General features: G+C 35.0%; 1 non-coding gene and 2 gene segments (V, D, J or C); all 3 read right to left on the bottom strand.

The window, feature by feature from the left end:
- Positions 1–4,392: 4,392 nt before the first annotated feature.
- On the bottom strand, positions 4,393–5,195 carry LOC113664085. The segment is given in 2 exon segments: positions 4,393–4,974; positions 5,132–5,195. Coding segments are annotated over 2 exon segments (381 nt in total).
- A 2,066-nt stretch (positions 5,196–7,261) lies between these two features.
- trnal-uag lies at positions 7,262–7,343 on the bottom strand. The gene has a single exon. It is a non-coding gene; the product is annotated as a tRNA-Leu (tRNA).
- A 3,620-nt stretch (positions 7,344–10,963) lies between these two features.
- Positions 10,964–11,719, bottom strand: LOC113633902. The segment is given in 2 exon segments: positions 10,964–11,464; positions 11,562–11,719. Coding segments are annotated over 2 exon segments (399 nt in total).
- Positions 11,720–15,801: the final 4,082 nt, after the last annotated feature.

Below are 15,801 nucleotides of genomic sequence, written 5' to 3' on the forward strand. Positions count from 1 at the left end.
CAAAGACAGGGCTAAGGACATGTAAGTAGTCTTAGCCACATAAAGTCCAACTGTGCAACCTGGTGCAAACAGTGCAGGACAAGGCAAACAAGACAGTGCAGGACAAAAAACAGTGCAAGACAAAAAACAGTGCAGACATAAAGTTACAAGACAATACAAAAAGTACAAAAAATGCAATACACAAAAGACAATAAACAGTAACAGAAACAGCGCCGACTGACCAGTGTAAATACTGAATGTTCAAACAATATTTCGAGCAGGTCCTTTGGATAATATATAGAGTTGTGCAAAAAACTGAAATATCAAAATGACAAATATTGTAAAGTATGTGCGTAATGGCTGAGATATAGTACAATATGTGCAAAAACAGCTGAAATGTTGGACAGTATGTGCAAAAACAGCAGAAAAGTGTGCAAAAAAGTGTGTGTGTTTTGTGAGGGTCTATGCAGTCCATACAGATGATGTGTGTGTATGTTGTGCTCAGTATAGTACAGTTCAGTAATAAATAAATCATCATGTTTAGGTAACAGTACAAATAATCAGCATCCACCTAAAGGTTATGTGTAATAAAATTACTTACCAATATTTTTGACAAATATTAATACAAAGAAGAATAACAGTGTCAGTATCTCTGTGAAACTGTTTAAACTGTATCTCACCACATCTAGCTCCACCTACTGAGGTGTAGTCATGTCAATTCTGACATCAGTCCCTCAGCCTAGAATTTACTTCTCATGTCACTTCTGACCTCATTTACACTGATTAATTTTAATCTGTTTATAATCCAATAATTCAAATAAATATTTAATGATTTATGATTTGTGTTCATTCTCCTGATGTTTGCACATTTTTCTAAATCTTCGAAAATATTATTTAAAATGCTTAAAAGAATTATCAGCACCATTCCTGTCTTCAACAGACCTGCAGACTCATGTATTGTATTAATCTTGTGTATGTGTAGTTTTGTGCATAATAGTGCATATCTATGGATTTACACACGTGGGAATGTGTGTATAGTTACGCATTCTCTTGACCATGTGTATGCAGGTAGAAAAGTGACATTGCAGGTATGATTCTAAGCCGCTTTCCTTCCACTAACTGTAAGTCACATCAACATAATTTGTATTATTGAGTATATAGTGATTTTGAGTTAACACGTGTTTTTAAGAAGTGCAGGAACTTTTTACTGAAATGAGCTTCTCTTTTTAGATATTCTGTTATGTCTACAGCAAACAGTAACCTAAGCAGCCTAATGGGGAAGTTGTTTAGAATGTTTGGTCATTTCTTTAATGTAAATGAACACAAGCAGAGCAACAGAAAATATGTAGGATTTATTAATATACTTTGTGTACAGCTGTGGATATACACATGAAACATAATAATACTTCAGCTATGTATGTTGGTTGTTAACACCGTTAAATCTCATATGCAGTGTGTTAGCTGTAGAAGATGTAAAAGCCAGACAGTCACAGTAATTAACTATATGCTAGTGAAGGAATATTGACTAATTGATTAATAATCCTTAATTATTTACTAACAAAACAAAAGTAAAAACTAAAAGGAGTCAGTTGTGGGAATACATTTTAAACCTCAACAACTAAACTTGTCCATTGTCTACTGAGAAATCTATCAGTTCACAAGGCATACTTTTTGTCCTATCAGGGGACTAAACACACAAAATTCACTTTAAGGGAAATCTCTTAAGAGGAAATAGTTTAAACTGATAGCAAAGAAAAAAAAATCAATAAAATAGCTGAACTAATGAATGTGGAAGTGAGTGTGCATTGTAGGAAGTGGAGTGCAAAAAACTACAAAAAAAAATTTGTAAAAACTAATCCAGAACAAACCAGACTCTCTACTTTTTCTTTATATAATGGCATGCCGTTTAGGAAATTATTCATGAGAGAATTGAATGAAAAGTCTGAATATATTGAATGAATCCTGAATATATCAAATGAAAAGTCTGAATGTATTAAATAAAACGTCTGAATATATTGAATGGATCCTGAATATATTGAATGAAAAGTCTGAATATATTAAATGAATTCTGAATATATATATATAAATGTTTAAAATCTTCCATTTTTTAAAATGGCATTTGCAGAAATACTTCAATACTTTGTTGAATTGGAAGATTTTTTTGCAACAGCTGATTGTAATTCAAGGGAGGTAAACCATCTGGAGCATTTCTCACATCACTATGAGGATCATATTTCTATTATTGCAATGTTCATTATGAGTAATCATGTTGAACCAAACAATGCAGAAACAAATTTGCATGTCATTCTTGAAGGAATGGATACGGAGTTAAGGCCAATAAATCTCTTGACTGGTGATGGAAATCATGGAATAGACCTTTTTGTCACAGCTTGCAACTTGCTTCAAGTAAGGGCATAACCTTAGCTTAAAAAAGGATTTTTCTCGATACTTTACACTCCCATCATAAATCTGAGGTCAGATGTTATTTATTTGCAAAATATTAATTGCATTATTGGAGAAAGGTCAGGACTGTACAGGGGAGGGGATATGGCAATAACTACCAGCTGAATTCCTGTAATGTGAAAGTGGTGTTTGTGAATGATTGCATGTAGAGTTCTTACAGATGCAACTCTTCCACAAGTTTGCGGCAAGTTATCCATTGATTTAAAACAGAGGTATTCAACTAAAATTTAAAGAGGTCCAGTAAGAGAAAATTACTTGAAGAAAAGGTCCAGAAGATCATAATGTCTAACTAGTTAGTGTGATATATATTTAAGTAGCCTAGTAGTTGTATCAACATCTGCAAGCAATCAATACAGTACCTTACTGTCAAATCAAATCAATTCAGTACAATTCAAAAACTTTTTGACAATATTTATTGTCACGTAACATAGAACTGAACATATGTATGATTGCAGATATGTATAATGTTCTCTCATTAAATAAATAAAGGTAGAGCCACATTTCAAAATAAGAGAAAATAAATAAAATGTGAAAATTGTGAATGTTTAAATAAAGTGCTTAACTTTCCCTTTCATATCTCAGTGAGAGAACTGAGTTCTAGCTTGGCTTGGAAGGATTTTAAACCTGGGCTTGAATGGAGTCAGGGTCGTTCTCATACACGGAGGTGCTCATTAGTGAGCCTGGAATAATATTTAGTTTTGATTATGTCCATTGTAGAGAAAGCTGCCTCGCAGTTGTATGTAGAGCCTAACATGGTCAGGATGTATAGGGCTACTTTCCTCAGACCTGGGAAAGCTGCCTCATGGATCATGATCCATGTCTTCAGATTTGAGTGGATACAGTATGTTTGTTCAAAACCTTTGTTTTGTCTCATAATGGCGTTTCACATTGCCACTTTTAATAAGTGAAAAAAATAAAAATAAAATAAAATACAAATTTAGTGTCCGCAACACTGTTTATAACTCATATTTATTGGATTATTAAAAAGCAAGCAACGTTTCGACCCTGGGTCTTCTTCACTTTAGCAGTTTATTTTGTCCAGCACCTGCCAGAAGGTGGGATGTGCACACAATTACTTGTTTAACCCTTTTAATAAGTGCCACAGTTTCTGAACATATGAGACACACTGGTTTAGTGCTCCCAGTGGGAAGTATGGACAGAAATCAGTCTGTATTAAACACAAATCAGTTACGTATTAAACATACAACATTAGTACATGCACTCAGGGTTATTATAATAAAAGAAAATTGATGTGTGTTTATTCTTCTGATAGTTTAATTCTATGTGCTCATTTGGGGTTAAGATCACACTTGTGATTTGTAGAAGATGTGGAGTCTATATCACAGAGGGTTTATTGTGAAACAGATGTAAAAAGAATGTGAGCAGGTTTATATGGTGCTCTAATATATATATATATATTAGCCTAGCACCATTACCTAGTTTTTTTATATTTTGACTGTTAGGTCTGTTTAAAAAAAGCACCAAGCATATTATATTTTTGCTATGGTTATTCCTTTGACAGCATTTCATCTTTCTTTGGTGAGTCTAGTCTCTATGTTGTCCTGGTTTTAGGTTTGTCAGTATAATTCTGTCAGCCAGCAATCCTTAAATTCTGTTTTTCTAGCCCTTACCCTAGGTTTTTGCCTTCTCTGGGAATGTTGAACTCATAAATTATTACTTTTTTCAGGTAAACATATTTTTTTTATTCTTTATTGCATAGTTAAACACCAATTTTCTAAGGTATTTCAGTTAGGTTAGGAAAAACATCTGCTGATATTGATAATACTATGAAATAAGGTGTGTGTAGTTCCTTAAAGGTAAGAGAGACCCTGATGTTTCCAGAGGTTTTTACAATCTGCTGTAGGTTCTTGTGCTCTGAGATTTTAGGGTTTCACATATTAAACAGTGGTGCAGCTTTTCAGGATGCTAGCAATATTTTCCTGAATGTGGTGATGATGATGGAAGGGAGGTGTGTGTTGTTTTGTCTCTGCAGAAAATCTAAACACTTTTAGATTTGGGTGACTTCTGGGATTACTGAGAAAATATATCACTCTAATGGAATCAGCTGTATCCTAATAATCACACATGTGTTACAAATCTAAACTATTAATAACAAGAGAGAAAGGATTTCCAATATGGCCAGTTAATTTAAAATCATCAGTAGAACTGCTTTCAATATAACAAAACTGTTTTAGTGTTTGTACAGTGCAGCTAGATTTCCTGTCACTGTGGGCTGCAGAGCACAGTAGTATAGAGCAGAGTCTGATACAGCAGCAGAGGAGATGATCAGATCCACTTGTTTATCATCAACTTTAACAGACATTCTTGGTAGAGGGTCAGAATTGAAAGCTCCACTTTGAGTAATATAAAGAAGGAACTCAGGTTTAGATTTTGGATATTGTCTGTACCACTGTAGGTTGTTGCTTCCTAAAACACTGTTAAATGTGTATCTACATGACAAAGTAACATCATCACCATCATCTACAACTTTTTGAGTCAAAAGTGTCTCTATTGAATCTGCCATGGAGTCACCTGTCATAGAGAAGAGAACATAATGTTTTTAACCTTTAAATAATCAACAGGAAATACTTAAGTCAGACCCACACATTTTCACACTACATCACCACACAGACTAATATTTAATATAATCTACTTAATATATAATAACAAAAAGTCAATGTTAACTCACCTAGTGAAAGCCACAGATACATGAATATAACAGTGAACATGATGACTGGTCTTAGCTCAGTGAAAATAGCCTAGATCTTTCTGTAATCTAATATGTTAACACCATAAAGCTTTAAAGAGCTCCACCCCACAGCATCACATGACATTGTCACCAATGTTGTTGTCAGATTGTTAATTCTTACTGAAACATTTTGGCTTTACATTCAGATTTCCAGAGAAGTTTCCAGTTTTCAGTGTTTCTGACACAGCAGGTGCTTTTGTATGACAGAGAAATGACATTAGATGAGTATTTATTCTTATGAGAGTTTAGTCTGAAGTGGACAGTTGTGTTGTTTAATCAGAATGGTATCTCTGAAATGAGTTTAGGCACTATTAACCAGGGCAGGGGTTAGGATATTATATCAGCCAGAGCCGATCGACCTTATACGCTCACTACGCAATTTGAGTAGGGCCCCGCAAATTACGCAAGGCCCCACCTCCCCCTGCCTCATTTTACAGCGCGTGTTAATATTTACTGTGTAGATGACAATATAAAGCGGAGCTATCCATCTGGCAATGAAAAGAAAAAAGGAAACAAAATGAGATTGAAGTCCAGGAAAATCAATCAGGTAAACGTGTGTTCTCTTCAAGTTTGATGTCAGCAAGAGCAAATAACAGTAAAGTTAAGTTGACTATCTGACTAGTTAAATTAATTATTCAGGGCTTCCAGTGCATCTCTTTTCCTGTCTGTTTGTCACACAACAATTTATTGCGTGAACATTCGCATGAATAAACGCCCGTGTTTATAAATGGCAGCTCGATAACAGTGCCGCACGTGAATGTGTTCCTATGCGCGTGCAATTGTGCACGAAATGACACGCGCACTTTCCAGCAACATCTGTGTGGGGACCAGTACAAAAAGCAGCGTGATAGCACTCCTAAATGACAATGTTTATAGTCTCTTAATTAAGGTTACAACAACGTTAATGCAATATGGAAACCAATAAGAATGCACATCCCTCAGTAAATAATAACCATCATGGATCAAGTATTGCTCTCATGCATACTATAAAACAGTGATACGGTATGGCAAGCTATTTTAGCTTTTATACATTCACATAATATGGATTTTTGATATCAAGAATTCAGTTTTCAATACTTAAAATGTAAATATTAAGAGTGTGATTTCTAGTAGTAACCATATTTTTTATATCATGAATTATATTTAAATTCACTTCAACTCAAAATTCTATTTAAAATATTCCATTCAATAAAGATTTGTTTATCCCTTGTACATTTAATTCTGTATTGTTTTACTCTTTGACCGAGAGATGGAGCAAATTTTTTTAAAAGAAGGGAGGTTTGTAGTGTTAGCAGTGGGGTGTCAAGTGTGAATGCGTGGCAAATGGTTTACATGGCTCACGGGTCAGGTAGGAGGGCCCCTTAGCAGAACTTTGCTTAGGGCCCCAGGGAGGTCAGGATCGGCTCTGATATCAGCAGTATGTATGATAGAACAACATGTATACTCTATGACACAAAAGTTTTAGTGTGAAAAGTAAAATCCATCATCTCAGAATGTGAGCAGGTTGTGTGGTGCTCTAGTACTTGACCCACTATAATATAAGTGACTGCACCATCTTGTATTCACTGAAGAGAAAAACCTTAATACAGTAATAAATAAAACCCTGCAAACAAGTCATACAGCCTCACATGTATGCTCTGGATTAACCATTTTATATTAGACCTTATAATTAAATTGTATTTACAACTCCAGGTAGTTTGTGGTATCTTTATCACATTCATGTATTTCTCTCTAAAGGAAACTGTTAAAATGTAAAAAAAAAATGTTAAAGATGTTAAAATTACTTGTAAAACTCAACAATTAAACTGATTACATGCACTGTGCATTCTTCCATAACATAACACAGATCATTTCTTGAATCCTGCACACAAATTATTGTAAAAAACATGTCCATCTTGGCATTTACACAAAGTATTTAAAAATTACATAAAGTTATATTTTGAAACTCCATTGTGCTTTGTGTAAGTTACTGTGCAACAAAATTATACCATTGCAAATACAAATACACTGACTGAGCAGACATTTAGGTGACATAATAAAAAACTGTCTAAAAGGAATATGCAGTATCTTTGGTAGCGGTGGGATCTGAACCAACACCTCCAAGGAGACTGGAGCCTAAATCCAGCACCTTAGACCACTCGGCCACGCTACCCAAGGACAAGGAAGCATCTGTGTTCAACCAGCATGGAAATATGGCCCAAAGTTGCAGACACAGTGCTAACTTACAGTAGTCCATCACCTCAACCTCTCGGACACCTATCAGAAAGAAAAGCTTCCAAAACATGCTATGAATGCATGGGGTCTTTAAATGTATCTCTCAGACCCACTTTCTTTTCCAAATGGGCTTGTCGAGAACACCAAGATAAGAAGACAAAAGAGCCTTGCTAAGTTTATTGGCACTCCCTAGCCAATTTAGCTTGAATATATGAACGCACACCACCTGTCTCCAAGCAAACCAACTGCAGAAATCCAGGATTGAAGCAAGGACCATTAGATCTTCAATATAACACTCTTTTTTTTTGTTTTTTTTTTTTCAAAATTTTTCAAATTGTTTAACAAATTATTTATATAACTGTGCATTGCATTTACAAGATTTTTCCCAATCTTATTCTATAGAACTATGCCACACACACTGTCTCATGTATGGATACATTTCACCTCAGCCAGTGTTGTCAAAATGTCATTTTTAAAAAAAATCTATATTTGATTGACGGTTATAGTCTTATCACTAGTAGTAACTGACTTCAGGGTAGAGGTCTTCTCGGGTCTAAAGAAATGTACCCGACCCGAAGTGACCCGAATCACTTTTTCACCCGAACCCCACGTGCAATTTTTTTTTTTTAAAAAAGACCCGACCCAAGACAAACCCGAAAAAATTAGACCCGAGTCCGACCCGACGGCAATTTTTTTTTAACCCAAATGTTGCATAACTCTACACTAAAATATCCGCTACAGCATGGATTCAAAATTGATTGACAGGTCTGTTTCAATGAAAATTAGCTTACCGCCAGCCACACGTCACCAGCCACATGTCGCAAGCGGTCTTGGCAAACAGAGGAGAGGTTGCAAAAGGAGTCAAGTCGATGCACACACGCGAGATACAGTAGTTCGGGTCTTCTCGGGTCCGTTCGGTAAAAACACATTCATTTTAAATTGCCCGAGACCCGATGCCGCTATTATTAGACCCGACCCGTGTCCGAGGCACACGTGAAACTTTTAGACTCGAACCCGCTCGGGTCTCGGGTCGGACCTCGGGTTTTTCGGATCTAAGTGGAGCCGTGAATACCTCTACTTCAAGGTGATGCAAGTAAAATTTATACACAATACACAGACAGATGAAACACTGATAAATGTATAAACAAATTATTTCTTAATTAATAATTAAATAGTAAAGGATTATTGGTCAAGAATAATATTTGTTTTAAAGATTTATGTTTTTCAGGAGTCTATGATAAATACAATCTTCACCTCTTTGCTCGTGTTAGAATCTGTCAGTTTTGAACTGATATGAGGTTGTGAATCCTGTCACTGTCCAATCTTCTGCTGTAAGTCTGTTTCCTGTTTAACCTCAGAGTCCTGTTCTTCATTGACAGGAGAGAAACCTGATGTCTTGTTGCTTAAACACAACAAGAATAGACATGTTGTGATTTTATATATGCTTCTTTTCTCACTGTATTGTTAATTATTTATAGACTGTTGTGCATGAAAATCCAGAAGATTAACAGCTTCAACATGTTCTATCTGGATGATCAGACTCACATCTGCTCTGATTGTTTGTAAAAAGTCATTGTCTTAGCACACATCCAGCACATAACACATGAACGAAAATTAAAAATTGAAAATTCAACAGAACAGAAAATGTCAATAACGTTCATTCACAAGAACACTGCAACAATGCCTGACCCATTTTTGCCTGAAACATGTAGATTTGTGAATGTCTTATGATTTACTCTGTAGTTTTCATGTTTCATGATTTATGAATCTGCAGCAGAAACTTAGGTGCTGATTGAGGTTTTTGTCGATACCAGTGAAGATTGTATGCTGATTTATCATATGTGCAGGTCAGTGTGATGTTGCTGCCTTCACTTGAAGATATGATGGTTTGGTCTGGTGTAATGCTGCTGTCAACAGCACCTGCTGTAAAGACATTGTAACAACAAACATTTCTTTCATCGCTTAAAGACCTGTTTAGGTAACAGTACAAATCTCCAGCATCCACCTACAGTAAATGTTATTTATAATATAAATGACTTACCAATATTTTTGACAACTATCAATACAAAGAAGAATAACATTATTGTTCTGTGTGTCTCCTTGCAGTAGACATAAATGTCAGTATATCGGTAAACCTGTCTAAACTGTATCTCACCACATCTAGCTCCACCTACTGAGGTATAGTCATGTCAATGTTCTGACATCAGTCCCTCAACCTGGAATTTACTTCTCATGTCACTTCTGACCTTATTTACATTAGATTTAAATCTGTTTAAAATTTAATAATTCAAACAAATATTTAATGATTTATGATTTGTTGCAGTTTATAATTTGTGTTCTTTCTCCTAATGTTTGCACACTTTTCTGAATCTTCAAAAAACTTTATTTAAAATGCTGAAAAGAATTTTCAGCACCATTCCTGTCTTCGACAGACCTGCAGTCTCATGTATTGTATTAATCTTGTGTATGTGTAGTTTTGTGCATAATTTCTGCATATCTATGGATAGAATGTAATCTATAAAGATCCTGTGGGTGGGAATGTGTGTATAGTTACGCACACTCCTGACCATGTGTATGCAGAGACCTCTAGTGGTAGAAAAGTAAAATTGCAGGTATGATTCTAAACCGCTCTCCTTCCACTTACTGTAAATCATATCAGTGTAATTTGTGTTATTGAGTAAATAGTGATTTTGATGCTCACAACGTTGACAGTTAACACGTGTTTTACTGATAATGATTTATGCAATAACTGCAGCAAATTATTACCAAACTACCTTCAATTAACTCAAAAGGTAAGTAAACTTATGATTATATATATTTATGTACAAAGGGACATATTAAAATAACTGAGTATATGTAATAAAAAAATCAAAAGACAATAAAATAAATAAACCTGTTGTGTATATTTTTCTAAACAGACCCTTTAAACTATCCGCTCAGAGATTTACAGGTTAGATTTCAAAATAACTCACAGAAGATGTAAGAATGTTACACTAAATTACCTTATAGTAACAAACCCCAGATAAACAATGTGATGATATTCAGTTTTAAACATATACTTAAGTCATTTCATGAACATAAACAGTAGCATTAAACGCCAAAACTCCAGTTAAATAGAATACTTAATATCAGAATTCACAGACAGAACACAAGCGTGTGCCAACACATCAGTTACCCTATCCTGTTGCAGGCCTGTAACGTTGCTGGGGAGCGTGTGGTGGCCTTCAAAACAGTAAATGGCCTCTTCACGCTTATGAGCTGAAATAAAAGAATAAACAGATCATCTGAACGTCTGAAATTTGACTTTGAAACAATGCAGTGTGTATGAGATAGGAGAGAATGAACTGATTATACTTTTGAAATCCAGCAGAGTGATGCTATTCTGGACAGGACATTTGGAGTGTGTGAGCTATAGCATGATGGATCTAGATGACAGGTTTGTACAGAAATATTCAGTTTTGAGCTCAGGTAACTTTGTGGAGTTTTAAATGTTTTCCAAATATTCAAATTCCTCCCAGTGTTTCCAGGAAAGTCTCTGGTAAATAGTTACTGAAGAATGAATGAATAAACGAAAGAAAGAAATGTGTCAATAGTGTAAAGTGTAAACTCTTTAAAAATCACGAGAAAGAGACTTTTCTAAAAAGGTCAAGTGAAATTCTCTAAAGAAATGTCAGAATATATGTTTCAATATAACGAAACTGTGTTAGTTTTTGTACAGTGCAGCTGGATTTCCTGTCACTGTGGGCTGCAGAGCACAGTAGTATAGAGCAGAGTCTGTCACAGCAGCAGAGGAGATGACCAGATCCACTTTCTTACTTGTTTTATCTCGATCATTATTAAGTTTTATAGACAATCGTGGATGAGGTGGTTGAGCTGGTGTGACATGTTTACTGCTTTCAGCAATGAGCAGCAGAAACTCAGGTCTTGATCCAGGTTTGTGTCGATACCAGTGGAGACTGTAAACTGATCCAGTATACGTGCAGGACAGTGAGATGTTGCTGCCTTCCGTTGAAAATACATTGGTTTGTTCTGGTTTAATGATATTGTCGGCAGCCTTTGCTATAAAAACATAAAAATATTGAGATATTTTAATCATAAATGACATTATGTGTCTTAATTAGAAAGAATCCTTTTGTGTGCAGTGTATTTGACTTACCAACATCAGCAAGAGTGAAAAACACCATGAAGAGGAGCAACATTGTTTTCCTGAGTGTCTTCTAGCTTTAGAAATAAATGTCAGTGTAATAAAATTACAGTGTTACCATTTGATGTACATCTCCACCTCGAGCTCCACCTACTTGTATTTATGCATATTCATGACAACTGTGCTGTTCTGTATACTCTTTGTAGAAATCTCTGAAGAAATATTTTACACTGATAATAAAATGTGGTCCTTGTCTTGTATGTGTTATATTCAGTTTGCCAGTTTGTGTGAGTAAAGAAAAGCAAGAAGAGAAGTAACTTTGTTATCCTGAGTGTTTAGTTCAGGTCTCTAGCTTTAGAAATAAATGCCAGTGTTGTGTATTTGAAATGTGCCGTTGATATCTCCACATGTAGCTCCACACACTCAGATTTATTCATATCCATGACTATGATGCTTCATCTTACACGACACAGGTACAGTAGGTGAACTACTGCTGTATTAAAGATTACTTATTTTTCTATTTTCTTCTAATTTTTTCACCATTGGAAATGAATAAGTAAATGCACTGGGGGGGCATGAATTCACATGTTTTATTTACTCTTTTCCTATGATATTAATTTTATTAATTTTTTCATCATCATCATTTATTCCTATAATTATCACAGACTACAAAATATATATAAACCCCCATCTATCTTATTAACAATATAAGTGGCCAGAAAAGGCAAAAGAATTCATAATTGAATTCTATATCAAATGCACTGAGTAACAACTGACACTAAATGTTCTATTAGCGCCAGATAAAATATAGTTTGGATGATGTAAATGTATATGAATTGACTGCAGTATTTGTCATTGTTTGCTTTTCATACTTCAATTTCTTTTCAGCTGCATGTTATCACAAGTGTTATATGTGTCTGTGTTTAACTGGTAAACTGGCAAAAATAAAAGGAGAGTAAAGCTGTAATGAATTCAGCAGCGATTCCCTCACCAGCCCACCAGAGGGAGCCCTCACCTGAATAGTAGTGCTTAAGCCCAGCTACTTCAGGGTTTTGTGCATTTAAAACAGATAACACTTTCGTGCCAGAGTTCATTGAATGCCGTGTGGTGCTCCATGACCTCTGATATCAAGCAGTAAAAAAAGTCTAGCTCAAGCTCTGGTTACAATTTTAGTGACTGATACAATTAAATAAAATTAAAGGGCATTTGTGTGATTTCTGCTCTATATATTAAAGATGCTGACTGAAGTGAAGTGACATACGGCTATGTACGGTGACTCATACTCAGAATTCGTTCTCTGCATTTGACCCATCCAAAGTGCACACACACAGCAGTGAACACATGCACACACACCGTGAACACACACCCGGAGCAGTGGGCAGCCATTTATGCTGTGGCGCCCGGGGAGCAGTTGCTGGGTTGCTCGAACCCACAACCTACAGATTATGAGTCAGACTCTCTAACCATCTGTCTAATAGCTATATGTTGACAGTAGCTGCTTTGCCAGCCTTCTCTATAACACAAATTTACTCCAGTTTCCCAGCACTGGTAATGATGAGCAAAACAATCAGTTCATTTAAATGTACATAAAGACGTACACTGACTTAGTGTCATTTTTTTTATATTATGTCTTTTCTACACTAATGAATAATTATGATAATGATAATTAAACTATAAAATAATAAGTGTCTTAAACGTGACCAACAGTCACGACCAACTTTTTATATGAAAGATAAATGTCCAGTTGCAGCTGTGATCAATACAGAACACTAGAAGCATATTTTAACAAAACTTCACTTTAAACTTAATTCTACTGTGTTTATGTTCAAAGTATTAAATGGTGGACACTATATCTTTGTTCACACCAGGAGAAAATGGGAACTGGTTAAAAAGTGAGGAATTAATAAACAAATTTCACTACACCACCATTATGTAGCATCTAGAAATGTGACCATAATGACAAAACCTATTATTATTATTAGTATTGGTTGATTGATTGGTTGATACTAGATGTTTAATAGAGGATTCTAAGTGCCCTTATTTTCTATTCATTCTGTTGTACATTATGACAGGAGATTTCTTGATGCATACAAATCAGCATGTACTAAGCATTACCATAGTGTAGGCATTCCACTAGACCAAAGCCACAATGTCTCAGTATAGAGCTCTGTCCTTCCAGTTGGATCATAAAGTCACCTTTAACATCATACTATTGTCTGATTTCTGTTAAACCCTAACACTTTATTCATTGCTGGCTATAAGAGCTGAATTAGTGCTACTGTTTGTAGAACATTGGTGAACTGTGCCATGGTAAACAAAGAAAAAATGTCAAAAGACAAAGTATTTTTCCCAAAGTAAGTTACTTTATCTTAAACATATTAGATGTGTAGGTGGTTCACATTCTACAAAGTAATATGCAGCTGTACATACATGCATAACACACACATGACTGAATGACTAAATGAATGCAGCATTTAATTAATCAGTAAATTTTAAATGACTATTGATTACAGTGTATCATGGAGAAAACTGTCAAGAAAAGTTCAATGAACTTAATATCATGTCCTGTGCACCTGTAACACACTGTGGAGTGTTTGCTTGTCTTTATTCATTTATACCAGAAAATTACCAGAAGTATTGTTTGTGTATGTGGATAACTGATAACAGTTTGTTAAAGGGAGGATCTTTGTTGTGGTTTTATAGGTTTTTGTAAAACCTTTCACTGACTCTGTATCACTGTGCATCAACCCACAAAGCACAATGATAGAGAGCAGAATCTGAGAGCTTTAGACCTCTGATAATAAGTTCAGTAGAGTCTCTGCTTGTTTCTGTCTTTAATCGAGTGTCAGTAGGAGTGCTTGCAGAACTATATGACCTTGCACCTTTATACAGTAAAAACTGTGCTGTGCTGTTAGGATATTGTTTGAACCAGTAAAGCCGAATGTTATCACTGCTTGACTCATATGGATACATTTCAGAGTAATAGTATCTGTTTCTTTCCCCACAATGTTAGCATCTTCATCCTTTGGTCCAATTTTATCTGCAAAACTGCCTGCAGTGAAAAAGAATAGAAATAATTAAATCTGCAACAAATTTTTCAAAAGCAAATATTAACCTAGTAAATAAGGAAATTGCTATATGCTTTAAAAACAAACATATATAATACAAATATTATATAATACAATGAATGACCTGTAACTAGAGTGAGAATCAGTGGTGTGTATCTCACTATGTACAGTAAGTTATATAGTTGAGCCATTTCTGAACACAGCTCTGTGACGTTTCTGTATAATAGTGCTGTATGTGCTGAACTTAACACGTCTCAAGAAAGCCACACCCAGGAAGTGACTCTGTTGTAGTGTAACTTTGATCATCACTTCACAGTATCAGTGATAGTGAACTGAGTCACCAATAAATCAGAACAATGCCAGTGATACTTCACATCCCATTGCATTATATGTGCTATTACACCACTGTTAAATATATATTCCTAAATAATAGGATATATTAAAAGGTTAAGAAATTCAAGACGTTTAAGAGATGATTTTGTCTTTTTTTATTTTCCACACTTTTGCCAGAGTCTCTACTTGCAGTAGTTTAAGACCATACCTAATAATCTGTGGTCTCTGTGTTTGTAACAGTGTTTAGTGTTAAACGTGAATTCAATTGAACTTTCTCACACTGAACACTGTGCAAAAGAGCAGAAAACAAATGATGCACTAATAAGTCAGTTCTAGTCACGTGTATACTGTATAAATACCATGAATTGGTTTGTAGTGGTTTTACCATCTGTAGAGATAATGCTATGTGGAGAGAAGTTTTCCTGTGTAAAACTGTAACACAAACATATTAAAGTACACACATCAGATAAAATGAAGCAACAACATTTTAACTCACATATTGCAGTGGTAAATTACAGAGACTTACACTCCATCTCAACAGAAGTGACAAAGCATGTGAGGTCTAATTCATTGCTTGTCTGAGTGAATGGTGTTAAATGCTTTATATAGTTCAGTGTTATATATGTGGAGTCACGGCTTATCTTTAGTGAAATTTAATTACAAATTGCTCCGAACTACAGTACATCTGGAATAAATATTCCATTTAAATCCAATCTAGCTTCTATAGTAACCAAATGAATCTCTAAAAACTAGTTAATTTCACCTAGACAGGTTGTTTATGGGTTTTTTCTGAATCCATCAAACTAGAATAGAACAAATAAATAAAATGTAGAATTAATGTTCTAACTTTA

Source organism: Tachysurus fulvidraco, chromosome 1 (genome assembly GCF_022655615.1).
Source record: "Tachysurus fulvidraco isolate hzauxx_2018 chromosome 1, HZAU_PFXX_2.0, whole genome shotgun sequence".
Lineage (NCBI taxonomy): Eukaryota > Metazoa > Chordata > Actinopteri > Siluriformes > Bagridae > Tachysurus > Tachysurus fulvidraco.